Raw genomic sequence first — 23,310 nt, forward strand, 5'->3', positions numbered from 1 at the left:
TGCTGTTCCACCATGTGGTGGAAAACCCTCTTCCGTACCTGGACTTCTCTGGACAAATGCAAATTTTTGCTGTACCAGAAAAACTGTGTGCTCAGTTTATTCGGCCCGACAAGGAGGAGGCAGTGAGCAGACACAGGTCAAGGTTCTTTAAAAACACATGAGGTTATACCCACTCTGCCAGCTTGGACACACCTGTCTGTCATCTACAACATTCAAGAAAAATTTTGGTGGGAGTCCAGTGTGTAAGCGCTACTGATTAAAATTGACTAATGAGGGCAGAAATAGGTTGGCACATATTAATTTTGAGCTGATTTAAAAAAAAAAAAAACTATTGTGTAACTCCAGTTAAAAATGCTTCTTTATAATTAATTTTTATATTATAAAAAAAAGTTTAAAAAATATAAAAAAATGCAGTGGGGGAAGGAAACCTCTGTATGTTCCTTCTTCAGGAAACTCTTCCCTGATCCGCGTTACAACGCATGAAGGTATGACCACCCGAACGTGTTGGCCAAGGTACCCCCAACACCACCTAACGACATTGCGATATGCAAGATGAAAGACAGGTGGTGCACATGTATGTTGAAGTGGAGGATGCATATTTTTATATATTTATTTTTTATATTTATATATATAAAATTTAACCTTTCTTCCTGGAACTAACCTGTTTGTAACTGTCTCTTCCATCTCACCATATAACTGGACGTAAGTGCCATATGCAGCTTGTAACACATAGGGGTTTAGTGCTACTGGCTCAAAGCCTGGATGAGCCTACTCCGCCAATCTGGTCACACCTGTGTACTACCTACAACATGAGAATGTTTATTACTACTTTGTTAGGTTGTTTTATTTAATATTTGGTAAGTGAAGGTTGTGTGTTTTTTTCAGGGTTCGTACAAGGTGCTTAAAATGCTTGAAGTACTTGAAATTTATGATTTATAAAATGGAACTTAAATTATTGAAAGATAATTTATGTGGAATTAGTGTTTAATTTAATAACTAAAGCAATATTTTCACAAAAAATTATATCTTTATCAGATAGACTGAAGCTTTAGAACCATTTTGCATGGCTATGAGTGTGATATTGTTCATAAATATCCAAGTATATGATACAGCTTTCATTCTTCAGGTCAATCATATTCATGAGGTGGAAAATCTGTTTGAATGCGATATCTTTGTCATAGTAACATTTCAATGGTTAAAGTTTTCACAGTCATTGCATCTGTTGCACTTTATTTTTTAACCTTTATTTTATTTTGTTTAATTTGTTTATTTCTGTTTACCTATTTATCTGTATGAACCCTGGTTTTGCGTATAGTACTTATTAAATGAATTAACTGGACTTAACACTCTGGTCTTGTTATATTTCATAGCTATACCTTGGGTATCTCCCTACTTATTTTCATTCTTGTTCTGAATACCGTTAAATTTAAAGCTATAATAATGTTTGTAAATGTCTTGTTTTATTTACAGGTATTTAATATTCATATAAATGAATGTAATTGTTTGCAATTATGAGGTTAACGGGTGTTTTTGAGAAAGATCAATTTCTCTTTCATGAGATTACTTCCTCTTCTTGGCCGGGTTACATTTCTCCATGTCGTAAACTCTAGGGTCAAGGCTTCAAAACCATGAATTTTTAGGGACGTGAAATTCAAATGACGATTGTTTTCAGCAGCCACATTTATCAACGTATGATGGGACTGGCGGAATATAATATTTTTTTCATGAAATCACACGTAAACCCTGTCATAAGATGATTTCTGTGCTCGGATCTGCGCTCGTTTCTACGTTAAGATTGATCAATTCAATTCACATTTATTTGTATAGCTCTTTTCACAATACATAATAGTTTCAAAGCAGCTTTACAGAAAATGCATGCGTCTACAATAGGATTTTTCTTCAGTTCCTTTTTCTTCTTCTCTTTGTTGGAATAGCACATACATCCCCATTAGGTCATTTAACCCTGTTAGATAAAATCCCCCTTTTGAAGAAATTCTTCTTTTTGCTCTATATGAATATCACACTATTTGCTAATTAATTACCGAAGACAAATTTTGCTCTCTGCGACTACTCTGGACAATGTTTTGGTCTGGGGTTTCTCCAGTGTGGGTCCGTTGGTGCCGCTTCAAGTAGCTTGCTCTTGTAAAAGCTTTACCACACTCAGGGCACACATGAGATTTCTCACTGGCATGTATTTTCTGGTGTGATTTTAAACTGCCGAGCAGTTTAAAACTCTCTCCACACAAAGAACATAAATAGGGTCTCTCATCTGTATGAAGTTTCAGATGTGCCTTTAAGCGCGCTGCCAAAATAAACTTTTTGCCACACTGATCGCAACTAAACGGTCTTTCTTCAGAGTGAATGAGCACATGTGTTTTGAAAGTGTTGCTCTCTGCAAACCTCTTGCCACACTGAGAACACTCATGTAATTTCTCTCCAGAATGATATTTCATGTGCATGTGTAGGCTTCTTTGAACTGTGAAGCTCTTCCCACACTCATGGCACGTGAAGGGCTTCTCTCCGGTGTGAGTTCTTATGTGCGTCTTAAGGTGTCCTTTACATTTGAAGCTCTTTCCACACTGAGGGCATGTGTAAGGCTTCTCTCCGGTGTGAATTCTCATGTGATCTTTAAGCTGTCCTCTATGTGTGAAACTCTTTCCGCACTGAGGACACTTAGAAGGCTTCTCTCCGGTGTGAACTCTTATGTGAATTTTAAGGTTTCCTTTGTGTGTAAAACTCTTTCCACACTGAGGGCATATGAAAGGCTTCTCTCCGGTGTGACTTCTCATGTGACGCTTTATGTATCCTTTATCAGTGAAACTCTTTCCACACTGATGGCATGTGTAAGGCTTTTCTCCAGAGTGTGTTTTTATGTGATTCTGAAGGATTACTTTACGAGCGAAACTCTTTCCACACTGGTGGCACGTGAAAGGCCTCTCTCCAGAGTGAACTCTCATGTGACACTTAAGGTTTTCTTTATGTGTGAAACACTTTCCACACTGAAGGCAAGTTAAAGGGCTCTCTTCCGTGTGAATTCTTGCATGAATCTTTAGGTTTCCTTTATTGGTGAAACTCTTTCCACAGTGAAGGCACGTGAAAGGCTTCTCTCCAGTGTGAATTCTCATGTGACACTTCAGGCTTCCTTTACATGTTAAACCTTTTCCACACAGATGGCATGTGAAAGGCTTTCCTGCTGTGTGAATTCGTATGTGATTTTTAAGGTATTCTTTCTGTGTGAAACTCTTTCCACACTGATGGCACGTGAAAGGCCCCTCTTCGATGTGAATTCTCATGTGACACTTAAGGCTTCCTTTATGTGAGAAACTCTTATCACACTGAGGACATGTGAATGGCTTCTCTCCCGTGTGAACTCTCACATGGCATGTAAGAGTGCCTTTACACGTGAAACTCTTTCCACACAGGTGGCACGTGAACGGCCGCTCTCCAGTGTGAATCCTCATGTGACCATTAAGGCTTCCTTTACACGTGAAGCTCTTTCCACACAGACGGCATACATGAGGCTTCTCTCCAGTATGAATTCTTATGTGATCATTAAGGTGTCCTTTGTGAATAAAACTCCTCCCACACAGATGGCATGTGTAAGGCTTCTCTCCAATGTGAATTTTGATGTGATCCCTAAGGTTTCCTTTATGTGTGAACGTCTTCTCACACTGAGGGCAGGAGAAAGAATTATTGGCTTCTGTTTGTGAGAAATTATTTTCATTTAGCGAGGAACTGAAAGATTTTTCTCCAACCATATAATCTTCAGGTTTCTCAAAATAGTGGTTCTCCTTGACATCACTCGGTTCTTGGTTTTCCTCTTTCACTTCCATCTGGCCTAATATGAACATATTACATGGTCAAAAAATCAGTCCAAGAAAGGTGACACAAGAAACAAGTGAAGTCCTACTTAAAGGGATCGTTCACCCATAATTTAGGCTACTCGCCCTCAAGCCATCCTAAGTGTATATGACTTTCTTCTTTCAGCCAAACACAGTCGCTATATTAATAAATGTCCAAGCTCTTCCAAGCTTTATAATGGCAGTGAATGGTAACTGAGATTATGAAGCCCAAAAAAGTGCATTCATCCATCATAAAAGTAATACATATGGCTCCAGGGGCTTAAAGGGCACCTATTATGGAATTTTGAAATTTACCTTTCATGTAGTGTGTAACATAGATCTAAGTGAACAAAAACATCCTGCAAAGTTTGAAATATGAAAGTGCACCGTATATAAAGTTATCGTCTTTCAAAAGTAAGAGTCGACTCGGAGTCATTTTTATGAATCGTTAGAAGACCGAAGCTTTTTCTCTGACTAGATGACGTCAACTTGTCAAGTTATTTGAATACAATACGCCCACTTATTGCGCTCCAAGGCCAGGGAAAATATCAAGGCGACGAGACGCTGTGTTCTGAAGTGCGACTCAAAAGCCAACTTTTTTAATCTGCCCAAGGAGGAGCATTTGAAGACTAAGTGGCTACAATTCATATATACAACTATACCACAGAAGTATAGTCTGAGCCTTGTGCTTTGCTCGCGCCATTTTGAAGACGATTGCTTTACCAACTTAAATGCAATCAAACTTGGATTCGCGAGCCGGCTGATATTGAAGGAAGGTTCAGTTCCAAGTCTATTTGCATCAGCTTCCTCCTCCGTAACCTGTAAGTGTTAGCCTATTAATAATTGTTGCATTTATGTTTTATGTAGCATGCTTAATAATTATTTTGTTTGTTGAGTAAGCACCGTTTAGCTTCTAGGTCTTCAATGGCAATTGTATTGAGATATGTGAAGTGTTTGTCGTTGTTTTCGGAGTTGTCTTAAAGAATAGAGTAATACCTCGTAGTAACGTAACTGCATTTTTTTTTTTGTAAAAACGTTATGTGTATGCATCGGGCTAATGCAAACAAAGACTGATTGTGCTTTTACAATATGAACTCTGGGCTATGCTCGCTAACATAACATTAAATTCTTTATCTTATTTTTAGTTTTTTACTACAAACTACAAAGCAATGGACTATAATCATTATTATAACACGATTTAATTGATAAAAGCATCATTGTACTCAGTGTTAAACAATAAGTATTATCTCTGTAAACACTGCTGGGTCATCTGACCAATCAACGCAGATTAGCGTCGCGCAAAGGAGGGGTTTGGAAAAATGAGTCGTTGAACGATTTATTTGGGAGTCGGTGAGCAAATCGGGTAAAAATAAATGCATATTATACGACAACAAAAGTGTTTTTTGTCATTACATGCACGTAAACCTGTTGTTGGGGACTCCCAAAACAACATTAGGAACATTTTAAATGTCATAATAGGTGCCCTTTAATAATAAAGGCCTTCTGAAGCAAAGCGTCTTTGTAAGAAAATTATCCATATTTATAATTTTATAAACTATAATCACTGGCTTCCGGTAACGGCCGTACTCAAGTCTACTTCCAGCGAAAGATTGACCTCTGATCAGACGTGTCGTAAGTGTCGTAAGCTTTGATGCCTCTCGCAGTTCAAACAAATAGCACTGGGCAACAAACTTAAGCTCCTCTGACATTTCTCTTTAAAAATTCTCGTTTTAGACTTCTAATTTGTGACCGGGGTTTTCTTTTGCTATATCCTCTGCGATTCCACATTCGTCATGAGTCGGATCAGAGGTCAATCTTTCGCTGGAACTAGACTTGAGTACGGCCGTTACCGGAAGCCAGTGATTATAATTTTTAAAGTTATAAATATGTGAATGCGCACGGGATAATTTCGAGCTACAAGTGAAAGATCGTCTAAAGATCCCAATTCTCCAAATAGTAATTAAACATCTGTAAGTATCTTTATTTGTGCGTTTTCTGAGAGGAGAACCTTTCTTTAGTCCATGGAAAAAGCGCTTCCCTTCAGCACAAGTTTGGTATCGTTGTAAAGTGCTGTATTCCAACTTTGTTAATATTCATAGCGAATTCTCAATGGAATTCTAAACCATTGAACTGTGATTTTCAAACTCATGTTGATATAAACAAAAGGATCTTACTCGCGCTAACTGACAGAGCTGAAGCGTGCGCACAAAGACAGCACGCAATCCCGATACACACAGACAATTACAGTATTTCAAAATATCTGTCTTGGGGAGTATTCATGCAAACATTACCAGTTATGTCTTAAAGGTGCTGTATGGAGTTTTCAGCGGCATCTAGCGGTGATGTTTCAGATTGCAACCAATACGTTTACAAGCAAGTGCTCGTGCGCATGCTTTCTTTTGTTTTGTTTTATTATGTGGAGTTTGTGTTGGAGTCTGTGTTGTGCTAGTCGTTTTATAGTATTAGCAGACTCCATGTCATAAAGTTGCAGTGTCGTCGCTGTTGAGTGCAATGTCAGTAGACGAGGCGAGAGGTGAGACGCTCGGGAGCGCGCATGCAGGTCTCAGTCACGTCACTGGATTTCGCGGCAAATCCGACCCGGAGCATCACATAGAAATAGGAATACTTGCTTTCAGAGGTAATAGCAAAACCCGACAAAGTGGATAATTTTATTGTGAGATTACAACCCCTTCACACACAGGTAATAAAAAATTGATTCATTTTTGTAGAAAAACTCCATACAGCACCTTTAAATAAACGTTTGGTTAACTGTAAAAAAAACATCTGATGTGTAATATTACATTCATGCGGTACAGTAGGTCCCAGTATATATGTCTGTTAAATCAAATGTTAAAATAAATCAAATGTTAATCAAACAATTGTGCTATCATGGGGGGGGGAAAAAGTTAAATATTTTTTTTCCTATAGGATTTTTGGTTTTGACTTGGTGTGTGCCAAATTTTGTGTTATTACCAGGCATTTTAAGGTATGGTTGCTAGGTGAATTTGTTTTTGAAGTTGAACCTTCAGAAAACTTTAAATCGACTTCTCTGACTTCAAACAGGTGGGGTTTTTTTAGGGTCATTTTGAGGGTTTTTAATAGAGAATGTGAAAATAACCATAAATCTTTTTTGAAAATGTGGTCATTCCGACTCCTTTTGCCAGTATGGGTCACATACAGGGTTGGGGAGTAACAGAGTAATCAGATTATAGTAACATTTTGAAAAAAGGGGGAATAAATAAATAAATCAGTATTTTGGCATAATAACACTATATATTATATACTGTTACAGTAGTTCCTGGTTCTGTTGCCACTAACGACTCGCGTGTGCCACCCGCTGGTGCACGCGCTAATAACAGCCGTCTACAATCTCCAGTCACAGATTTAATCACTGCTGCTATTAGAAACGATGCTGCCCGCGGGTAAAAACGCTTTCAATTCATGGATGCTGGAATCTGTAGAAATTAGGAGAGTATCTTTTTTAGTATCCAAAATGTCCTTTCTTAATCTCTTCTCTCTTAATGGGATGTTTGCTGTCTAGTTAACATAGGGGAACTCCCACTGCCAACACCCCAAGTTCAGTCAGGCAAATTAAGAAAGATCACAGCTTTAGTCAACATGTAGGCCTATTTTAAAATAAACTATATGTAGATTGTGTAAAAATTTTAAATGTTGTTTTTATTTTTTCCTTGTACATGTTAGTTAAAAATAAAACAAAATAATCTGTAATACCACACTGTAGACACTAGATGTCTGTATAGCCCTTTACATAAATATTCAGGGCTGTGAAATTCTTAATAAATAAACTTTTTTATTTATTTATAATATTTCTTCTTGCTTTACTTTATTTATATAGCTACGTGACCTTGAAGTAATCCAAAAGTAATCAGATTACATTACTTTAATATTGTGGTATTTGGATTACGTTACTGAATACTTTTTTTATAAAGTAATTTGTAACTGTAACAGAATACATTTTTAAAATAACCCTCCCAAGCCTGGTCACATATCAAGTCAAGTCAAGTCATCTTCATTTATATAGCGCTTTTAACAATGTAGATTGTTTCAAAGCTGCTTTACAGAGATAAACGTATAATTTAAGGTAACAGATTGTTTTGGTTTTATAGCGGTTCTTGAATAATGTTACTTTCCAGCTAAAGTTAGTTTTGATTGATTCACTTCCGTCGAAAGGATAATTTGTTATTAAATTAGGGGCCGCTAAGACGACACCGTTCTCTCTACACAGACTTAAAACGCAAACCTGTGAGAAGCGCTGATGGTGCTCACGTGCGCATCAAGAATTAATTCTAGTTATGTGCGTTTGAATATATGTGCGCATACAAACCAAACCTATACAAACTACTTGTCCTGCCTATAAATTTGATACAGAATTGTATTTTATCACTACGGGGGAGATACCCAAATACAAGTATGTATTTGTAAATGGATATGTTTCTCACAAAAACGCATGGCTTCGCTTCAGAAGGCCATTATTAACCCACCTGAGTCATGCATTACTTTAATGATAGATGAATGCACTTTTTTGGCCTTCAAAATCCAGGTTACCATTCACTCCCGTTATAGCTAGGCTAAAGCTTGGAAGAGCCAGGATATTTTGATATAACTCTGATTGTGTTTGGCTGAAAGAAAAAAGTAACTTACACCTAGGATGGCTTGACGATTAGTAAATTATGCAAAAAAAAATTGTATGCTAAAAGTTAATTCTGACATTCTCATGTTAACAAGATGCAATCTGCAAGATTAGCCTACTACTATCAAATTGTTTTAATTTTATACAGTTACTATACTATGTCAGAATCAGAATGTGTTTTAATTGTTATTTTACCTCTTTTTATTAAATTAAATTCGGATTAATTTTCTAAAGCTTTATTACTTTATTACAAATGTACTTTAATGTTCCTCAACTGTCCTTAATCAGGATTCAAGAACAGACACCAACCTCTTTGTTCCTCAGTATCATCTTCATCTTTCACTCTGCAGGGTTCAGGATCATTAATGTCCATAACCTCCACTTTAATCAACTCCATCTCCAGCAGTGTGTCTGCAAGATCTCAGCTGTTTAATCTGGAGATCCTGCTTGCCTGGAAACTTTTCTGTCACGTTTAAGTGGGAACAATCAATAGAGAAAGGGGACACGTTAAACACTGTTCCTCAAGTGTGGATGCGCTTTGCATAGAAAAATAAGTCATACATGTTGGCGCGATTTACGAGACTCGTCTATGGCTCCAATAATAGGTTCAAAATGTCCAACGCAAAATGCTTTCAGTAATATTAACATGCTGTTGGAACACATTTGATTAAAAAAATCAACTTTAAAACACGTATACACCTTTATACACCTTCAACAAACCTCTCATCAGTCAAAAAACAGCAAAACCGTCGCGGCGCAGACCTAATGATGTCATCGGTGGCAAAATAAAAGACAGCTTAAACGGTCCAAAATAAAACTAGACAAACAAGAATTATTTAAAATATATACAATTAAACGTCAATTATGTAATATACATGTTTTTAAGTTATATTAATGTTAATCCTACGAATAAAAAGTGTATAGATTGATCCAATTTATTACATAGAAATATCTAAAATAAACGATTGTATTTAGTTAAATTATTATTAAAGTTGTTTAGGTGTAACTTATTGATCAGCACCACAGATTGCTGCACATCCACTCTCGGAACTGCGTGTTTAAGTGGTAAAAAGGGGGCAGTAAATATCAGACGGACCTGCTTCCTGTTTTGAAACTGGTTGCTTGTTGCTCATGAAGATGGTGATGATGATGGTGATGAAGATGATGATGTTAGTGTCAGTGACAGTGTGTGCTGTATAGATCCCCTGCCTCAGACACGATGGCCGTGAGCTCGGGCTGCAGTAGCACGGTGTTGATGTCGGTGCGGGTGTCGGTTCGGCCGCTCAGTGTGGGCTCGGATTCACTGCGGCTGCAGCTCAGCATGAACGGGAACCGCGCGGGACTCTTCACGCTCACACTCAGACACACCGACCGCGGAGGACGCAGCGTGGTACACACACACACACACACACACACACACACACACAGACAGAGCTGTCATCTATCCCCACTTTCATACCATCTGATTAGTGCTGTCTTGTCCACCTGTCAGCTGTCATTCAACCTTGTTTGAACGCTGTTTACCATCATTGAATATGCTGGTTTATACGTAGTTTATGTGTTAATCAATAATTTATCATTAAAAAATAGTCATGAGCAATTTTATGTTAATATCAGCTGCGACGCAAACTTCTCTGTATTGTAAAAACATAACCGTTTCGACCCCAGAGACTGTACATTACAATGCTCTAAGCCTACATTTCAATCTGTTTGTTCATCATACATAGCGATCGAGTCTCTTCAGAAAATATGGATTAAATCGTTCAATTCTGGATTAGTTTTACGATCTCTTTATGAACTTTTTGAAGTGTCAACAATATTGCGTAACGTTACCTGTCAATGGAGGGACAGCTCTCAGAAATAACCAGGAAATAACTTCATTTGTGTTTCAAAGATAAACAAAAGTCTTATGGATTTGTAACGAGGGTGTATAAATGACAGAATTTGTTTACACGAGACCGTTTTTAACTAAAAAGGGGAAACTTTATGCGTTTTGGCCGTTCATTTTACACGACAACAACGGTTTGGGGGCCTGACAATACTATCTTTTGAAAACCTGTTTCAAACTGCAAGTCTTTAAAAACGATACCGTTATCGTCTCCGTGTAAACTACAAAAACATGAATCCGTGAAAACAGTGCATCATGAACGTGTTCACTCCATAGGCACGTAGTGTTTCTTTACGAAGTGACATCGCCAACTACTGGCCTGGCATGAATAATACAGCGTTTTTAGTCGTTTTCATGGATATGTCTGAATGGGGATCATTTTGACAACGTCTGTACAAAGAAAAAACGTTTCAGTTTTTAGTACATCGATGTATTGTAAATGTACCCTAAGTGTTTTCGTAATATGCATGTTAGAAATTGGTTCCCCAAAATAATGTTGAACGAATGATCTGTTTTTCCCTGCATAAAGTGCCCCTTGTTTGCATCCAAAGTAAAGGCTGGATTGTCTTGCATTGTAAAGGAAGCAGTGGCGGCTGGTGATAATTATTTTTGGGGGGGCGCATTTTTTTTTTATTTGAGGGGGGGGGGGGGGGGGGGGGGGTACAAAGTAGTAACAAAAAGCATGTTTCCTACTTGAACATAATGTTGCTCTCCTTTATATACAGTCCCTTTCCAAAAATTAGAATAACATGGAAAAGTTAAATTATTTTAGGAATTCAACTTAAAATGTGAAACTAATTTTTATTTTAAAAAAAGGCTAATTTTAAGCCTTGATTTGTTATAATTTTGATGATTATGGCTTACATAATGGCTTACAGCTTATGGAACCCACAAAATAAATTTTTGAAAATTAGAATATTACATGAAATCACACTGTAGTAGTGACAGTAATCCCATGGTCATTGAACCAGGTTTTGGTTATTTTGGCAGTGTGGGCAGGTGGAAATCCTGCTGAAAATCATCTTCATCTTCATAAAGCATCTTCTGCTGAAGGAAGCATGAAGTGCTCTAAATGTCATGGCTGCATTGACTCTGGACTTCCAGGACATTAGAGCACTTCATGCTTCCTTCAGCAGAAAAGCTTTATGACATTTAGATTTTGTGGGTTTCATTAGCTGTAAGCCACAATCAGACTTTGAAAAATAAGACAGGGAAAACAAAACAGGGCATTGCTAACATCACATCCACTCAGCCAGCTCCGTTTCTCGTAACAAGCGCGCGCTCCGTTTGTAATGATATTGTCGTCCTCTGTCACTTGCCTGCTGCTGGATGTGTACATCTGGTTGTTCCGGTCCGAGATCCTTAATCTTTTTTTTTTCTTCAAGCGAAAGTCTTGAGAAAGGTTTTTTTTTGTAAATAAATAACATAATTTGGATTAACTGCTGCCGTAATAAAAAGTGATCAGCCTAGTAGCAAGCAAGGTTATTTCTCGCCGCGTACAGTTGAATGACAGGTGACGAGAACCAATCAGATTGGATAAAATAACATGTATCCAATTATGATTGGCCAGGGACGCAACGACTTGCGCCCCGAGGAGGATCTTTAAGAAACCAATCAGAGACCAGATTCAGGTCACATGCTGCCCGAGAATTTGTGTATTGAATATCGTCCCTCGCCCATGAAACGTATTGAAAATAGTAAATAGTTAATCGATTTAAGACTGTTTTTATTAAATTCTGAGGCTCTTACTACCAGCCGGCACATGAGTAAACTATTTTTTTATTATTATTATTTCATTTTAATATAATGTTTTTACACATGTTAATTTCTGAAATGTTGATGGGGGCGGCGCCCCAGCGCCCCCTATGGACTAGCCGCCACTGAAAGGAACATCAGTCATGTGTCATGCCATGTGTGCTGCCACCGAAGGGTTTCTGATGAGCTGTTCTCTCTCAGTCTCTAGCAGAGTTTGATCTACGCTCCGTGAAGTACGAGATCACATCGGCTCGATGTCACGAACTGCGTCTCACCAAGCCGCCCCACGACTGTCTCACGTTCACCTTCCGTAGCGAACAGGAGGCCCAGGAGTGGGCAACTGTCATGATGTCATCACTGAGAGAGACACACAGAGGTCAGAGGTCACAGCAACATTTAACACGATAAAGCTACTCTGCATGATTTTATAAGGCCTCTAAAATATGTACATGATCCCCTTCAGGTTGTGAAACGCGTGTCTTTTTGCTGTGAAATCTAAAGTAAACGTAAGAATCGCTTTGATGTTGTTACTGTAATTATATTTCAAGATCAACACTTACTGGACCGAAGCAACTTAGCTTCACTTATCCATATCATTTTTTGGAAAATTCATGAGTCTCCAATATGATCTTCAGGCTTTTGAGGAAGGTTTATTTGTTCATCTCTCAATCATCATTGTACTGCATTGCATTATACGTTTTAAAACTGCAGAGCTTTGATCATAAAACTAAGCATTTAAATATCATCTCACTAAGACATATTATTGGCAGATATAGAGTGAGTCAGTTAATTATAATTCAAAAACACTTTTAGTAATTAAATTAAGTAATTTAAAAATATTAAATATAAAAAAAAAGTGATTTTTGGATATTTTAATCTTAAAAATCTTACATATTGTGCCTTTAACCATTAATCAAAGTAACTTTAATTAGTCTTATCTGTATTTTATTGGCCTGTTGTTCATCACTGACTGCTCTAATGACAACGTCTATGTGTGTGACTATTCTTTGGAGATGCGTTCCCTATCAAACATTAATTTTACTTTCATAATCTAACTTCCTAATAATAGTTTTTTTCTTGATTACACATCTTGATTTGATTTTATGCTATTTATTTTGTTCTGCAGGCGAAAAAGTTAAACTAATCCTATAAATTTGAAATAGCAGTCATATCTCCCATTTAAATAATAATGTATTATAAAAATAATAATACAATATAAAATAATAATAATATGATTAAGTTTTTTATTTTGTTCTGCAGTCTAATAACATTTTATCAGATTTTTTTAATAAAATGGTAGCAGTATCTGCGCCCGTTTCTGAATCTGAGTTTAAATAGTATAGGCCCTCATAATAAACAAATCACAAACATGTCCATTGAAATTAAAATGATTGTATAAATGCAATTTAGTTATATTGCAAATGGATGAAGAAACTGCAGTACTTTGAATATCTCATGCACGCATTGTGAGTTTACAAGGTTGTCAGCTCTGTTATAGCATATTGCGAGCATTATACTTTGCTGTAGGTTAAAAAAAACAAGAAAATAAAATACACAAATGTCATTTTTAATTACTTCTATCTCTAAATAAATAAAGCAGTCATTAATTCGTGATAAGCAGCTTAAGGAACAGCTCTAACCAGAAAGAAATAACCTCACCGTTCTTGCTCATGCAGAACAAACCAATTCGTTTTTAATCCCTGATTTTAGACGGATAACAAATACAACATAGATTGAATACAAGTTTAAAAACAGCACTACACTGTTATAATTAAGGAAATTAAACTTTTCATCATTAAACTTCTACTCATGCGATAATGCCCAAAAGAAAGAGAAACGCCGGACTGCTATGTGACATCATCATGCGTTTATCGTTCTTCCGATCACCACCAGAATGATCACCTTCACCATTAATACTTCTGTGGTTCAGTTTTCAACTGTTCTCCTCGGTCCTCACAAAACGATAATGTGGAAATGAACATGACAGCAAAGCTAATGTTTTATGTTAGTTCAAGCTCAAACTAACCAAAGTAAAACTTTAACGTTTCAATCTTAAATGAACTCACTGAATCGCTGGATATCATTGGATGAAGTGCAGCCAAGCTCAACATGATGTGTCGGGGACGATATAATCCAACATCGTGATGCTTTTCAAGACGATTATCGATCAAATATGTTTACATATCGCCCAGCACATACATAGAGCTCATCAAATACAGTAAATGGAGAAGCTCAAGTGTGCTTGCCTGACATGATCTCTGAAGATTGATCACCCCATTAATATTCATATATCTCAAAACAAGATCAGAGAGCTCATCAAATCAACCCTTCAGACTTCAAGCCCTTTTAAACTCCTATATCTTAAATACATGGCAAGCAGAGTGGGAATAATGTGAACACACACGCACACACACACACAAAACATGCCTGATGTGCTTAACCTTTCTGCTTGTTAAATGATTTCCTAAATCTTATTCTTAAAGATGGACTCTGCTCTTACTGTGGCTCATTGCTCATCCACTCTTTTTTTCTGTCTCAGTCGCCAAAATGTCGCATGCCTCACATGACGGACTGCAGTATATGAAGTGTGAGGAGAAAAACTCTGTCTTGTCGCTGTCAATGAAAGGTTTGTTTTCTAAAGGGAGAGTTGACTGGGTGTAAGCTTGGTTAACCTCGATCATTTCTTTAGTTCCGCCATTGTTGTAGACACAAAATCAACACTTTTGTGGCACTGTGTATCTGCATCAGAGTAAAAAGTGCACTACTGCTGGCAGTGATATTAAACTGGCCCCAAGCACTTGACAAATCAGATTTAGATCAACAACAATACAATATAATATAATAACAATAGATCTCTCAGGGTTTCTGCAGGTCCTAAAACGTCTTATTTCATCCTTCCCCAAATTAAGCCCTTAAATAAATCTTAAATTAGAGCAAAAAGTCTTAAATTCATAAAGTTATGGCATTAAATATTGCATGCACTGCAAAAGATTAATATCGTCCTCAGTATTTTTGTCTTGTTTTTCAAAACATGTTATTTTATTATTAAATCAAGATATAAAACTTTATTAAATCAAGATGTATATCCAAAATGAAGATACAAAGTTTTCTGAGAAATTGAACAAAAATATGTGAGTTTTCACTTGAAACAAAAGCAGATCTGTCAATGAGCAATGAAAACTTGTTTTCCGTTCTGTTCTTGTTTTAATCATAAACTCGCTTCATTTTAATCAGTTTCACAGAAAACAAGACTTCTTATCTTATATCATTTTGCTTCTCTTATGAATATAACTTGATTTAAGAATCTTTATTTGCTCTAGAAAACAAGACAAAAATATTGAGAACGTCACTTTTTTTTTTGCAGTGTGATCAGAAGATACAGTAAAAGTTATCTCTGTATTCTAGTGGTTCGGAGCAGAGGCATTCAAGCCTTAAGAATTATTTTTTTGTTTTTTTTGTAAAATAAAAAAGGAAGTTGTATTTTGAAACGTTAACGTGTTTCTGATACAACTCGTTGTGCTTCTCCCCAGACATTTACATTTACATATTGTGTTCCCTTCACTTTATTCCTTCAATTTTCTTTACTTGCTCTTGAAAAGGTCTTTAAAAAATCTTAAATCTGCCTTCAGAAACCCTGAATAAGTAGGTTTGTGGCTTTAAAACGTGATTGGTTTTTATTTACCCTTTTCAATCATTTAAAAAAAAGAAAAAAGAATTGTGATTATTTTAATTATAAATAATGTTTTTTAATGTGCCTAACATCGCCCCTTAGCTGTCCCAAAATCACTGTAAACCACATCTTCACGGGGCTGTGCTTTATTAAACTGTAGTTTTAGATGAATTATTACATTTGTGCAGAATTGATAGACCCTTTTGTCATTTATTTTGATTGTTTTCCATTTGAAAACATTAGACTGTCAGTTTATTTAGCCTATTATTTATAATATTGTCACTGTTGCTGCTTGTAAAAACATGCACATGATTTTTTTAATCGTGATATGAAGATAAAAATCTACAAAAACAGAAGTAAAACATTAAATAATGGTTCTGCATGGACACATAAATCTACAGATAATCAGTATTGGTTATAAAATCACTATCTAGTGATCTAGTGCATTACTCTCACTGTGCTTCTCTTCTGCCGGCTGTAGAGGAGCTGTGTATAGAGCTTTCTCGAGCAATAGAGACCGGAGATACTCACGCAGCTGTGCACTACGCCTCCGATCTGGCCCGGCAGCAGATCGCCCTGACCATTCAACCAGCGCTGCGGGACGCTGAGGACAGAGAGATAAGGTGTGTGTGTGTGTCCTCGTCACACTTCAATTACTATAGTAGATCTGTCGCTTGCCTCATGCTTGTTATGGGGATTTAACATCACACATCTAAAAGTATGTTTGATCGCTTAATTATTGTGAGGGCTATCCGTTTAATGTGTTAATTTAAACAGTTAATAATAATTATTATCAACAGGGCTGTCGATTTTATCTTTAATTAATGAATCATGGGGAAAAATAATGCGTTTAAATGATTAACGTCCCAGATCTACGTAGTTCATGAAGTTGATTGGTGGCGAACATGAAGCAGGGCAACGGCTCACTGAATGATCGAGTCTATAGTATGCCGTTAGAATGACACTAGAATGCAGGATATTAGAAATGCCCCTTAGTTTCTGTCTCAGGATGTAGTTGAGCAATATCTCACGAGTGACGAGCGCAATATCTCACGAGCATGGGCGCCGTATAGGGGGGAAAAGTTAGGACGATTCCAAGGGCCCCTGACTGACAGGGGCCCCAACAAATACGTAAAAAGTAATTTAATTTTTTTTATTATATTATACACTATATAAACCATCATCATTGAGTATATTTCAAATAATAATAAAATTAATGATGTCTTTGATTGTACTTATTTTGGCAATAAAAGTTAAATATCCCCATTGACCAAAAAGTAAACATCCACCCCCCTTTATCTGCATGAAATGGTTTGGTCCTGCCTTAGCGCGCACACTCATCAGTAGCCGCGTTTCTATTACAGATTTGCTCTCTTTATTAGAAAATTATTTTCTCTCTTTCGTTGTTTTGAAAACCAGATTTTATTTTACTATGCAACTTTGTGGTTTCTGATGTTTCTGGCAACTAAACACCGTCATCCGTGTTTCAATTACCCTTTAAATTGCGCAAATTGAAATGAGGTGGTTTTTCAGGCAATATTGAAAAATAAATATTTCGCAAAACTGCAATGGAAACGTTTTTTGCGCATTTACACTCACATGATGTAGATGGTGGGGTGTGTTCAGACAGAATACGAGACGAGTTGTTTATTAAATTCATAAGACAAAAGAATTACAGGAATAGTGGTGTATTTCAATTTATTTTTAGAGGCTTGCACACACACACACACACACACACACACACACACACACACACACACACACACACACACACACTGTTTTGTAGCACTATAATAACCATGATGTGGAAATTCCGTTTTACACGTCAACTTTATTTTGTTGTTGGCATATATGTGCAGTTAAGTAAAAAATCTGATGTTTTTATTCTTTTGAGATGATGATGTTCATTTATTTTTATTAAAAAGTTAATACATATTTAGGTTTTTAATTATTATTATCTTTTTAATCTGTCATTAATTTTACAATAAAAATACATTGAGACTGTAAAGGATTGCTTTAAGGACATTTTTATGGTGGCTTTTAATCTTGCATCAAATAATTAATTGCATACTGTATGCAGACTTGCATTTACAAATCACCAGCTACTAAACTTTTTACAGTTTTACAAACTTGTATTTGTGGCCTCTGATTGAAAAATGTGTTTGTGCTATATTTATTTAAAATAAATATCAATTGCTTTAGATGTTATGTAAAGCATCTGATGGGACAGGTACGTCCTAGAGATCTGGTGACAACAGCTGTGCAGGGGGGGCCCAATGTTATTTTTTTGTCACGGGGCCCAAAATTCCTGGCGGCACCCCTGCTCACGAGTGCTGCTTTTGTCCCGAGTAGCACGAGTGCAGATGTGATGCTGATATTATACAACAGTTCAATAAATAAGAAGTTAATATTGTGTTATATTTTAGACACAATATTTTCTGTTTTTGTTACCTTTAAAGCCATAGCAGAACGACTGTGCTTTTCCGAGCAACACATTAACTTCATTCCTGAATGAATCAGCCGTTTGAACTCATCTAATAAATGAATGACTCAATTTAGACTTCTACCAAAACCTTCTGGCAGATTTAGTTTCCTATTTCCTATTCCTATTTTTTCTCCTTTACCCCAATAATGACTTTAGATTATCTTGTGGGGGTCATTTCTCAGCCAAATTTGATTCGACACATTGCATAATTTATTTGATAAAAAATTTGAATAGCTTGAAGTTTACTAGCAAAGATGCACAACTATTTCATTTGCATGAATGTGGCAATGACTTTTCTGTTGAAATCTGGAATAGAAAGCAACACAAATCAACATACATATAGATACATTTGTAATTTATATCTTAAAATCCTGATAGTGACGTAAGGTTCATGGATATGCTTTTATTTTCAGCTTAGCTGTGGTAGTAGAAGATGCATCATCTTCCTGTTGTGTCACAGTAAAAGTGCACCCGCAGGTGACTGTCGCTTCTCTGAAGCAGCAGGTAGGAAACATCGAAATATATCCTGACGAAATGAAGGCAAATCTTTCTCCAGTACCTCTGATTTGTCAGAGGATTATCTAATAGTTTCCTGCCGTGTCTCTTCCAGATGTTTGTTGAGTATGGTTTTCACCCCAGGGTGCAGCGCTGGGTGATCGCTCAGTGTCTGTGCTCCGATGGCCGCTCTTTAGCGTCGTACGGCATCTACAGGGACGGGGACACGGCATTTCTCTACCTCTTGTCTGCCCGTCACGCCTGCCTCGATCACCAGCAGGACCAGGAGAACGGCCTGCCGATGCCGACTGTAGCGCCGCCACTCAACGCCGCGCTGGCCCACACGCCGGCCATCAGCCATGACTGGAGAGCCTACAGCACGTTACCGCCCCGCTTCAGCCACAGCAGCACAGGTGAGCGCACTTCACACGCGTGTTTGTTTAGCAGTGCTTGGTGTGAGGAAAACTCACATGTCATGTCAAAAGTGTCACATGGAGTGTAGGAGGAAAAAAGTATGCTTCATTCATAGTATATATCAGTTGAGGATCATATTAAAGGGGACATATCATGAAAATCTGACTTTTTCTGTTTTTGAAGTGCTATAATCGGGTCCCCGGTGCATCTACCAACACAGAAAACTTTTTCTTAACTTTGTTTTGGCTTTCTCTGCAAGCATGTCAAAAAAATCCGATCAGATTTCGCTCTCCTTCTGACGTAGGAAGGGTTCTCCACGACGCCGCCATTTGGTTTTGCAAGCGACAACAGTGTAACCAGGTCTAACGCAATGGCATAAGCAATGGCGTCACGCAGTTGCTGCAGATTTGTCGTCTGCACATCCATGATGTGAATCTCCCGTTCCAGCACTTCCCAAATCTGCTCTACTGGACTGAGATCTGGTGACTGGAGGCCGTTTGAGTTTAGTGAACTCTCTCATGTTCAAGAAACCAGTCTGAGAGGATTTGAGCTTTGTGACATGGCACGTTGTCCTGATGGAAGTACCCATCAGAAGATGGTCCACTGTGGTCATGGAGGGATGGACACAGTCAGCAACAGTACAATAATAGGCTGTGGCATTTAAACAATGCTCAATTGGTACTAATAGACTCAAAGTGTGCCAAGAAAAAATGTCCCTCACACCATTACAGCACCGCCACCAAACATAAACACTTGATACTAGGCAGGATGGAGCCATGCTTTTATCTGAATGTTGCAGCAGAAATTGAGAGTCATCAGATCAGGAAACATTTTTCCAATCTTCTATTGTCTGATTTTGGTGAGCCCGTGCGAACTGTAGCCTCAGTTTCAGTTCTCAGCTGACAGGAGTGACACCGGTGTGGTCTTGTGTTGCTCTTCTGCAAACCTCGGTTCTAACAAGTGCTTATTTGAGTTACTGTTGCCTTTGCATCAGCTCGAATCAGTCTAGTCATCATTCTCTTCTGACCTCTGGCATCAACAAGGCATTTTCTCCAACAGAACTGCCACTGGGTATTTTCTCTTTTTCAGACCGTTCTCTCTAGAGAGGGTTGTGCATGAAAATCCCAGGAGATCTGCAGTTTCTGAAACACTCAGACCAGCCCGTCTGGCACCAACAATGTTTTCTCAATCTCTTCTTATTAGCAGTGTTGAAAACAGTTGTGCTCATATTTATGCGGAAACACAGATGCACTTTTTTCGTTGATGAATAGAACGATCAAAAGAGCAGCATTTATTTGAAAAATAAATCTTTTGTAAGAATATAAATGCTTTAATGTCACTTTTGAATAAATGCATCCTTTCTGAATAAAAGTATTAATTTCTTACTAACTCCAAACCTCTGACCAGTAGTGTATAGTATATAGGTCTCAGGGATCTGAAGTTTGCTCTTGCATTATCACTGCTTGCATCAGTGTGTTTTTCTCATTGTTGAATAGGCAGCGGTGTGTGTGGCCCAGAGAAACATAGCGTCAGTGACATCATTAACCTTGAGATGTTGCAACTTGGACGGTCCAAACTGAAATCAAGCAACACGCAGGTAATAATTACATTACATTCACATTTACCATTTCTTGAAACTAACGAATGCAGCCAGACTGTAAATAAGTGGCATGCGTCCACTTAATCATGAACCATGAAAACACACTCCCACAGACAGTAGCAAGGACAGCTTAAGATGTTATGTAACCTTCAAAGAAAGAGATCACAAAATGATTCCATGGAAAACAAGGTATATTTGTATATATTTGTACCCCCTGACTGATGGGATCAGTCTTCCAGCTTCATGTACATAACAAATGCAAATATTAACAGTTGTATTTTCATCTCTCTCTTTCTCTCTCTTTAGCCAGGCTGGTCCTGTCCTTCCTGTACATTCATAAATAAGTCTACGAGACCCGGCTGTGAAATCTGCAGCACAGATCGGCCAAACCCTCCCAATCCCAGTAGCGTTCAGCAGGTGACTTCCCCCGGCCAATACACCAGCTCACAACACTGACTGTGCTGGAACAGTGTACAGGCTAACGTGTGTTTCTTTCTCATTACAGGAAAAAGCAAAAAGGTCTAACCAGTGAAACTGTGTTGTAAATACACAGTGTGTAAGTACAGAGACTAAAACCCTAAACTAAACTCCAATTCATTGACTTCGAACGACCACAAACTCCAGCTCTCGCCCTTCTCATGCTAGTCCTCCACTTGTAGTTTTAATAAGAGTTGACTTGCAACAAAGCTTCACATTCCCACTGCGGTTATGCAATGGGGAATGTCAGTTGGTTTTCCTGGTCGTGTCCCAGGGCAGTTGTCAGTAACTAACCAGTAACTGCCCAGTTGATTTGTTGCTTGGTTTCTCTTAATTGAATACTGTTGAACGGTATAAGTGGATAGGCATCAGAAGATGTTTCGGTTTATTTTATCAGCTAACAATAGCACACACGTTCTTGTTTCAAATGGGACAAAAGAAGAATCTTTTAGCTTTGGTTGCAGATTCAGATTTGTAATCTGAAGTAAAAAAAAAACTGGCAAAACCTCAGTTGTAAAATTCAGTGCTGATTAAACGTACAGCATTTCAAGCTTTGTTTTTAATGTCCTTGCTGGAAGGGAGATTATGCACGAGTCAGAACTGCATCTTACCCAGATGACTCTGCTTCTTTTGCTCTTAAATCACTCATTTGCTGTGTATTGTAATTTCTGCTTGTGCAACAGTTTGGTATCTTCTTCGCTCACTACACGGTAGAGCTGCACGATTCTGGATAAATTGAGAATTACGGAAAAAAAACATTTGACAATTAAAATAACATGCAAACTAGAGGTTCTGACTAAATGTTCATTGCTTTAGTCTATTTAAAACATTAATTTGGACGAAATAATGAAAAAAAAAAATTTCATAAATGAGTCAATGTCTCATTTATAAAGGCTTGTTTAGTTATTGGATAAATCAGCATTTGTAAATAAATCTTTTAAATGAATGATTCAATGACAAACACTCTTTTTAAATGCTCACTTACGATTATCAATTCAATAAATACAAGAGTATTTTCCAAAGATGATTTACTCTTGTTTTGATCACTACCGTAGACATCCGTGTTTATACCCAAACTATACACTTTTATCCCAGTACACTTTTCCCCCCAGTTATTGAAATGTTTGTAACACATAAATAACAGTAATGTGTGGTTGAAAAGCGTGTTTGTTCATACTGTACATTTACACGGCAGCTGTTCTCTCCGGATCAGCGGCAGCACAGACGCAGTTTCACATCGCAAGCGGTAATCGTGCAGCTCTACCACACGCTGTGCAAGTCAGTGTTCATGTCTGTCCTGGAACTGGACCGATAGCGGTTTACTATTTATGTTCGCCAAGCTCTATTTTAGGGGCTTAAGTTTTAAATGTGACTTTGTCATCATGTGACGAGGCCAGTAAACAGTGAGAAAAACGACCGTTTTATCAGCTGAATAAAACTTTCATAAATGCATGTTATGTTATGTAAATGTTATGTACATTTGAAGTATTCCTTATCTAACTGACTGGGAATTCTCATGAAAGAGTTTGTTCCTGTTTGGAACAAACAAACTACATTCAGACAGGGTTATTAAGTGCATTTATTTTATTTTTATACATAGCATATTATTTAATGAAAAGTCTATTGTTTTGAATTGGGTTGAATTGTAATTGCATTGATTAATATGTGTATTGTAAATGATTGTTATAAATTCTTGCTAAAAGAAAGTCTACCTGCATTTCACCATGACTTTGCTGTGAATAAACATAATGGTTTGAGACTGATCTTTAGTCCCGTGCAATATTTCACTGTTTAGTAATGGAATCTAGTCGGTCTTGTGCTGCATATTTACACTTTTTTTTTTTTTTTTTTTTACCTAAAATTTTTAATCGCTTGATAGTTAACTGACATGAATTGAAACGTTTAAATCTGAACTTCTCTCATCACTGGATCTCAATTGTTGAACAATCTGTAAATGTTTGAAGAATTCTGGAAGTAGAAACGTGGTTTTAGTTTTAATAGATGAAAAATGGGGCAGATGCATAATTTTGATT

At 37.3% G+C, this 23,310-nt stretch overlaps 2 protein-coding genes across 8 annotated transcripts; one reads left to right on the plus strand and one right to left on the minus strand.

The window, feature by feature from the left end:
- Nucleotides 1-1,278: 1,278 nt before the first annotated feature.
- LOC306999094 (uncharacterized protein) lies at nucleotides 1,279-9,976 on the minus strand. 7 transcript variants are annotated; one of them, XM_079613551.1, is made up of 4 exons: nucleotides 9,590-9,976; nucleotides 8,803-8,956; nucleotides 3,756-3,838; nucleotides 1,279-3,671 (listed from the first exon to the last, which is right to left on the minus strand). In XM_079613551.1, the coding sequence occupies exons 2-4, from the start codon at nucleotides 8,888-8,890 to the stop codon at nucleotides 2,031-2,033; spliced, it is 1,812 nt and encodes a 603-aa protein (XP_079469677.1). In that variant the 5' UTR covers nucleotides 8,891-8,956; nucleotides 9,590-9,976; the 3' UTR covers nucleotides 1,279-2,030. The 7 variants fall into 7 exon arrangements, with proteins under 7 accessions (XP_079469677.1, XP_079469678.1, XP_079469679.1 ...); XM_079613552.1 differs by lacking the exon at nucleotides 9,590-9,976 and adding an exon at nucleotides 9,214-9,305; XM_079613553.1 differs by lacking the exon at nucleotides 9,590-9,976 and adding an exon at nucleotides 9,055-9,232.
- On the plus strand, nucleotides 9,590-23,039 carry sharpin (SHANK-associated RH domain interacting protein). Its single transcript, XM_079613554.1, has 9 exons — nucleotides 9,590-9,883; nucleotides 12,338-12,512; nucleotides 14,676-14,762; nucleotides 16,288-16,429; nucleotides 18,705-18,795; nucleotides 18,902-19,199; nucleotides 20,697-20,797; nucleotides 21,107-21,217; nucleotides 21,306-23,039. Exons 1-9 carry the CDS (start codon nucleotides 9,713-9,715, stop codon nucleotides 21,330-21,332), a joined length of 1,203 nt encoding a protein of 400 aa, XP_079469680.1. The 5' UTR covers nucleotides 9,590-9,712; the 3' UTR covers nucleotides 21,333-23,039.
- Nucleotides 23,040-23,310: the final 271 nt, after the last annotated feature.

This window comes from Phoxinus phoxinus (assembly GCF_949152265.1).
Source record: "Phoxinus phoxinus genome assembly, chromosome: 5".
Classification (NCBI taxonomy): domain Eukaryota; kingdom Metazoa; phylum Chordata; class Actinopteri; order Cypriniformes; family Leuciscidae; genus Phoxinus; species Phoxinus phoxinus.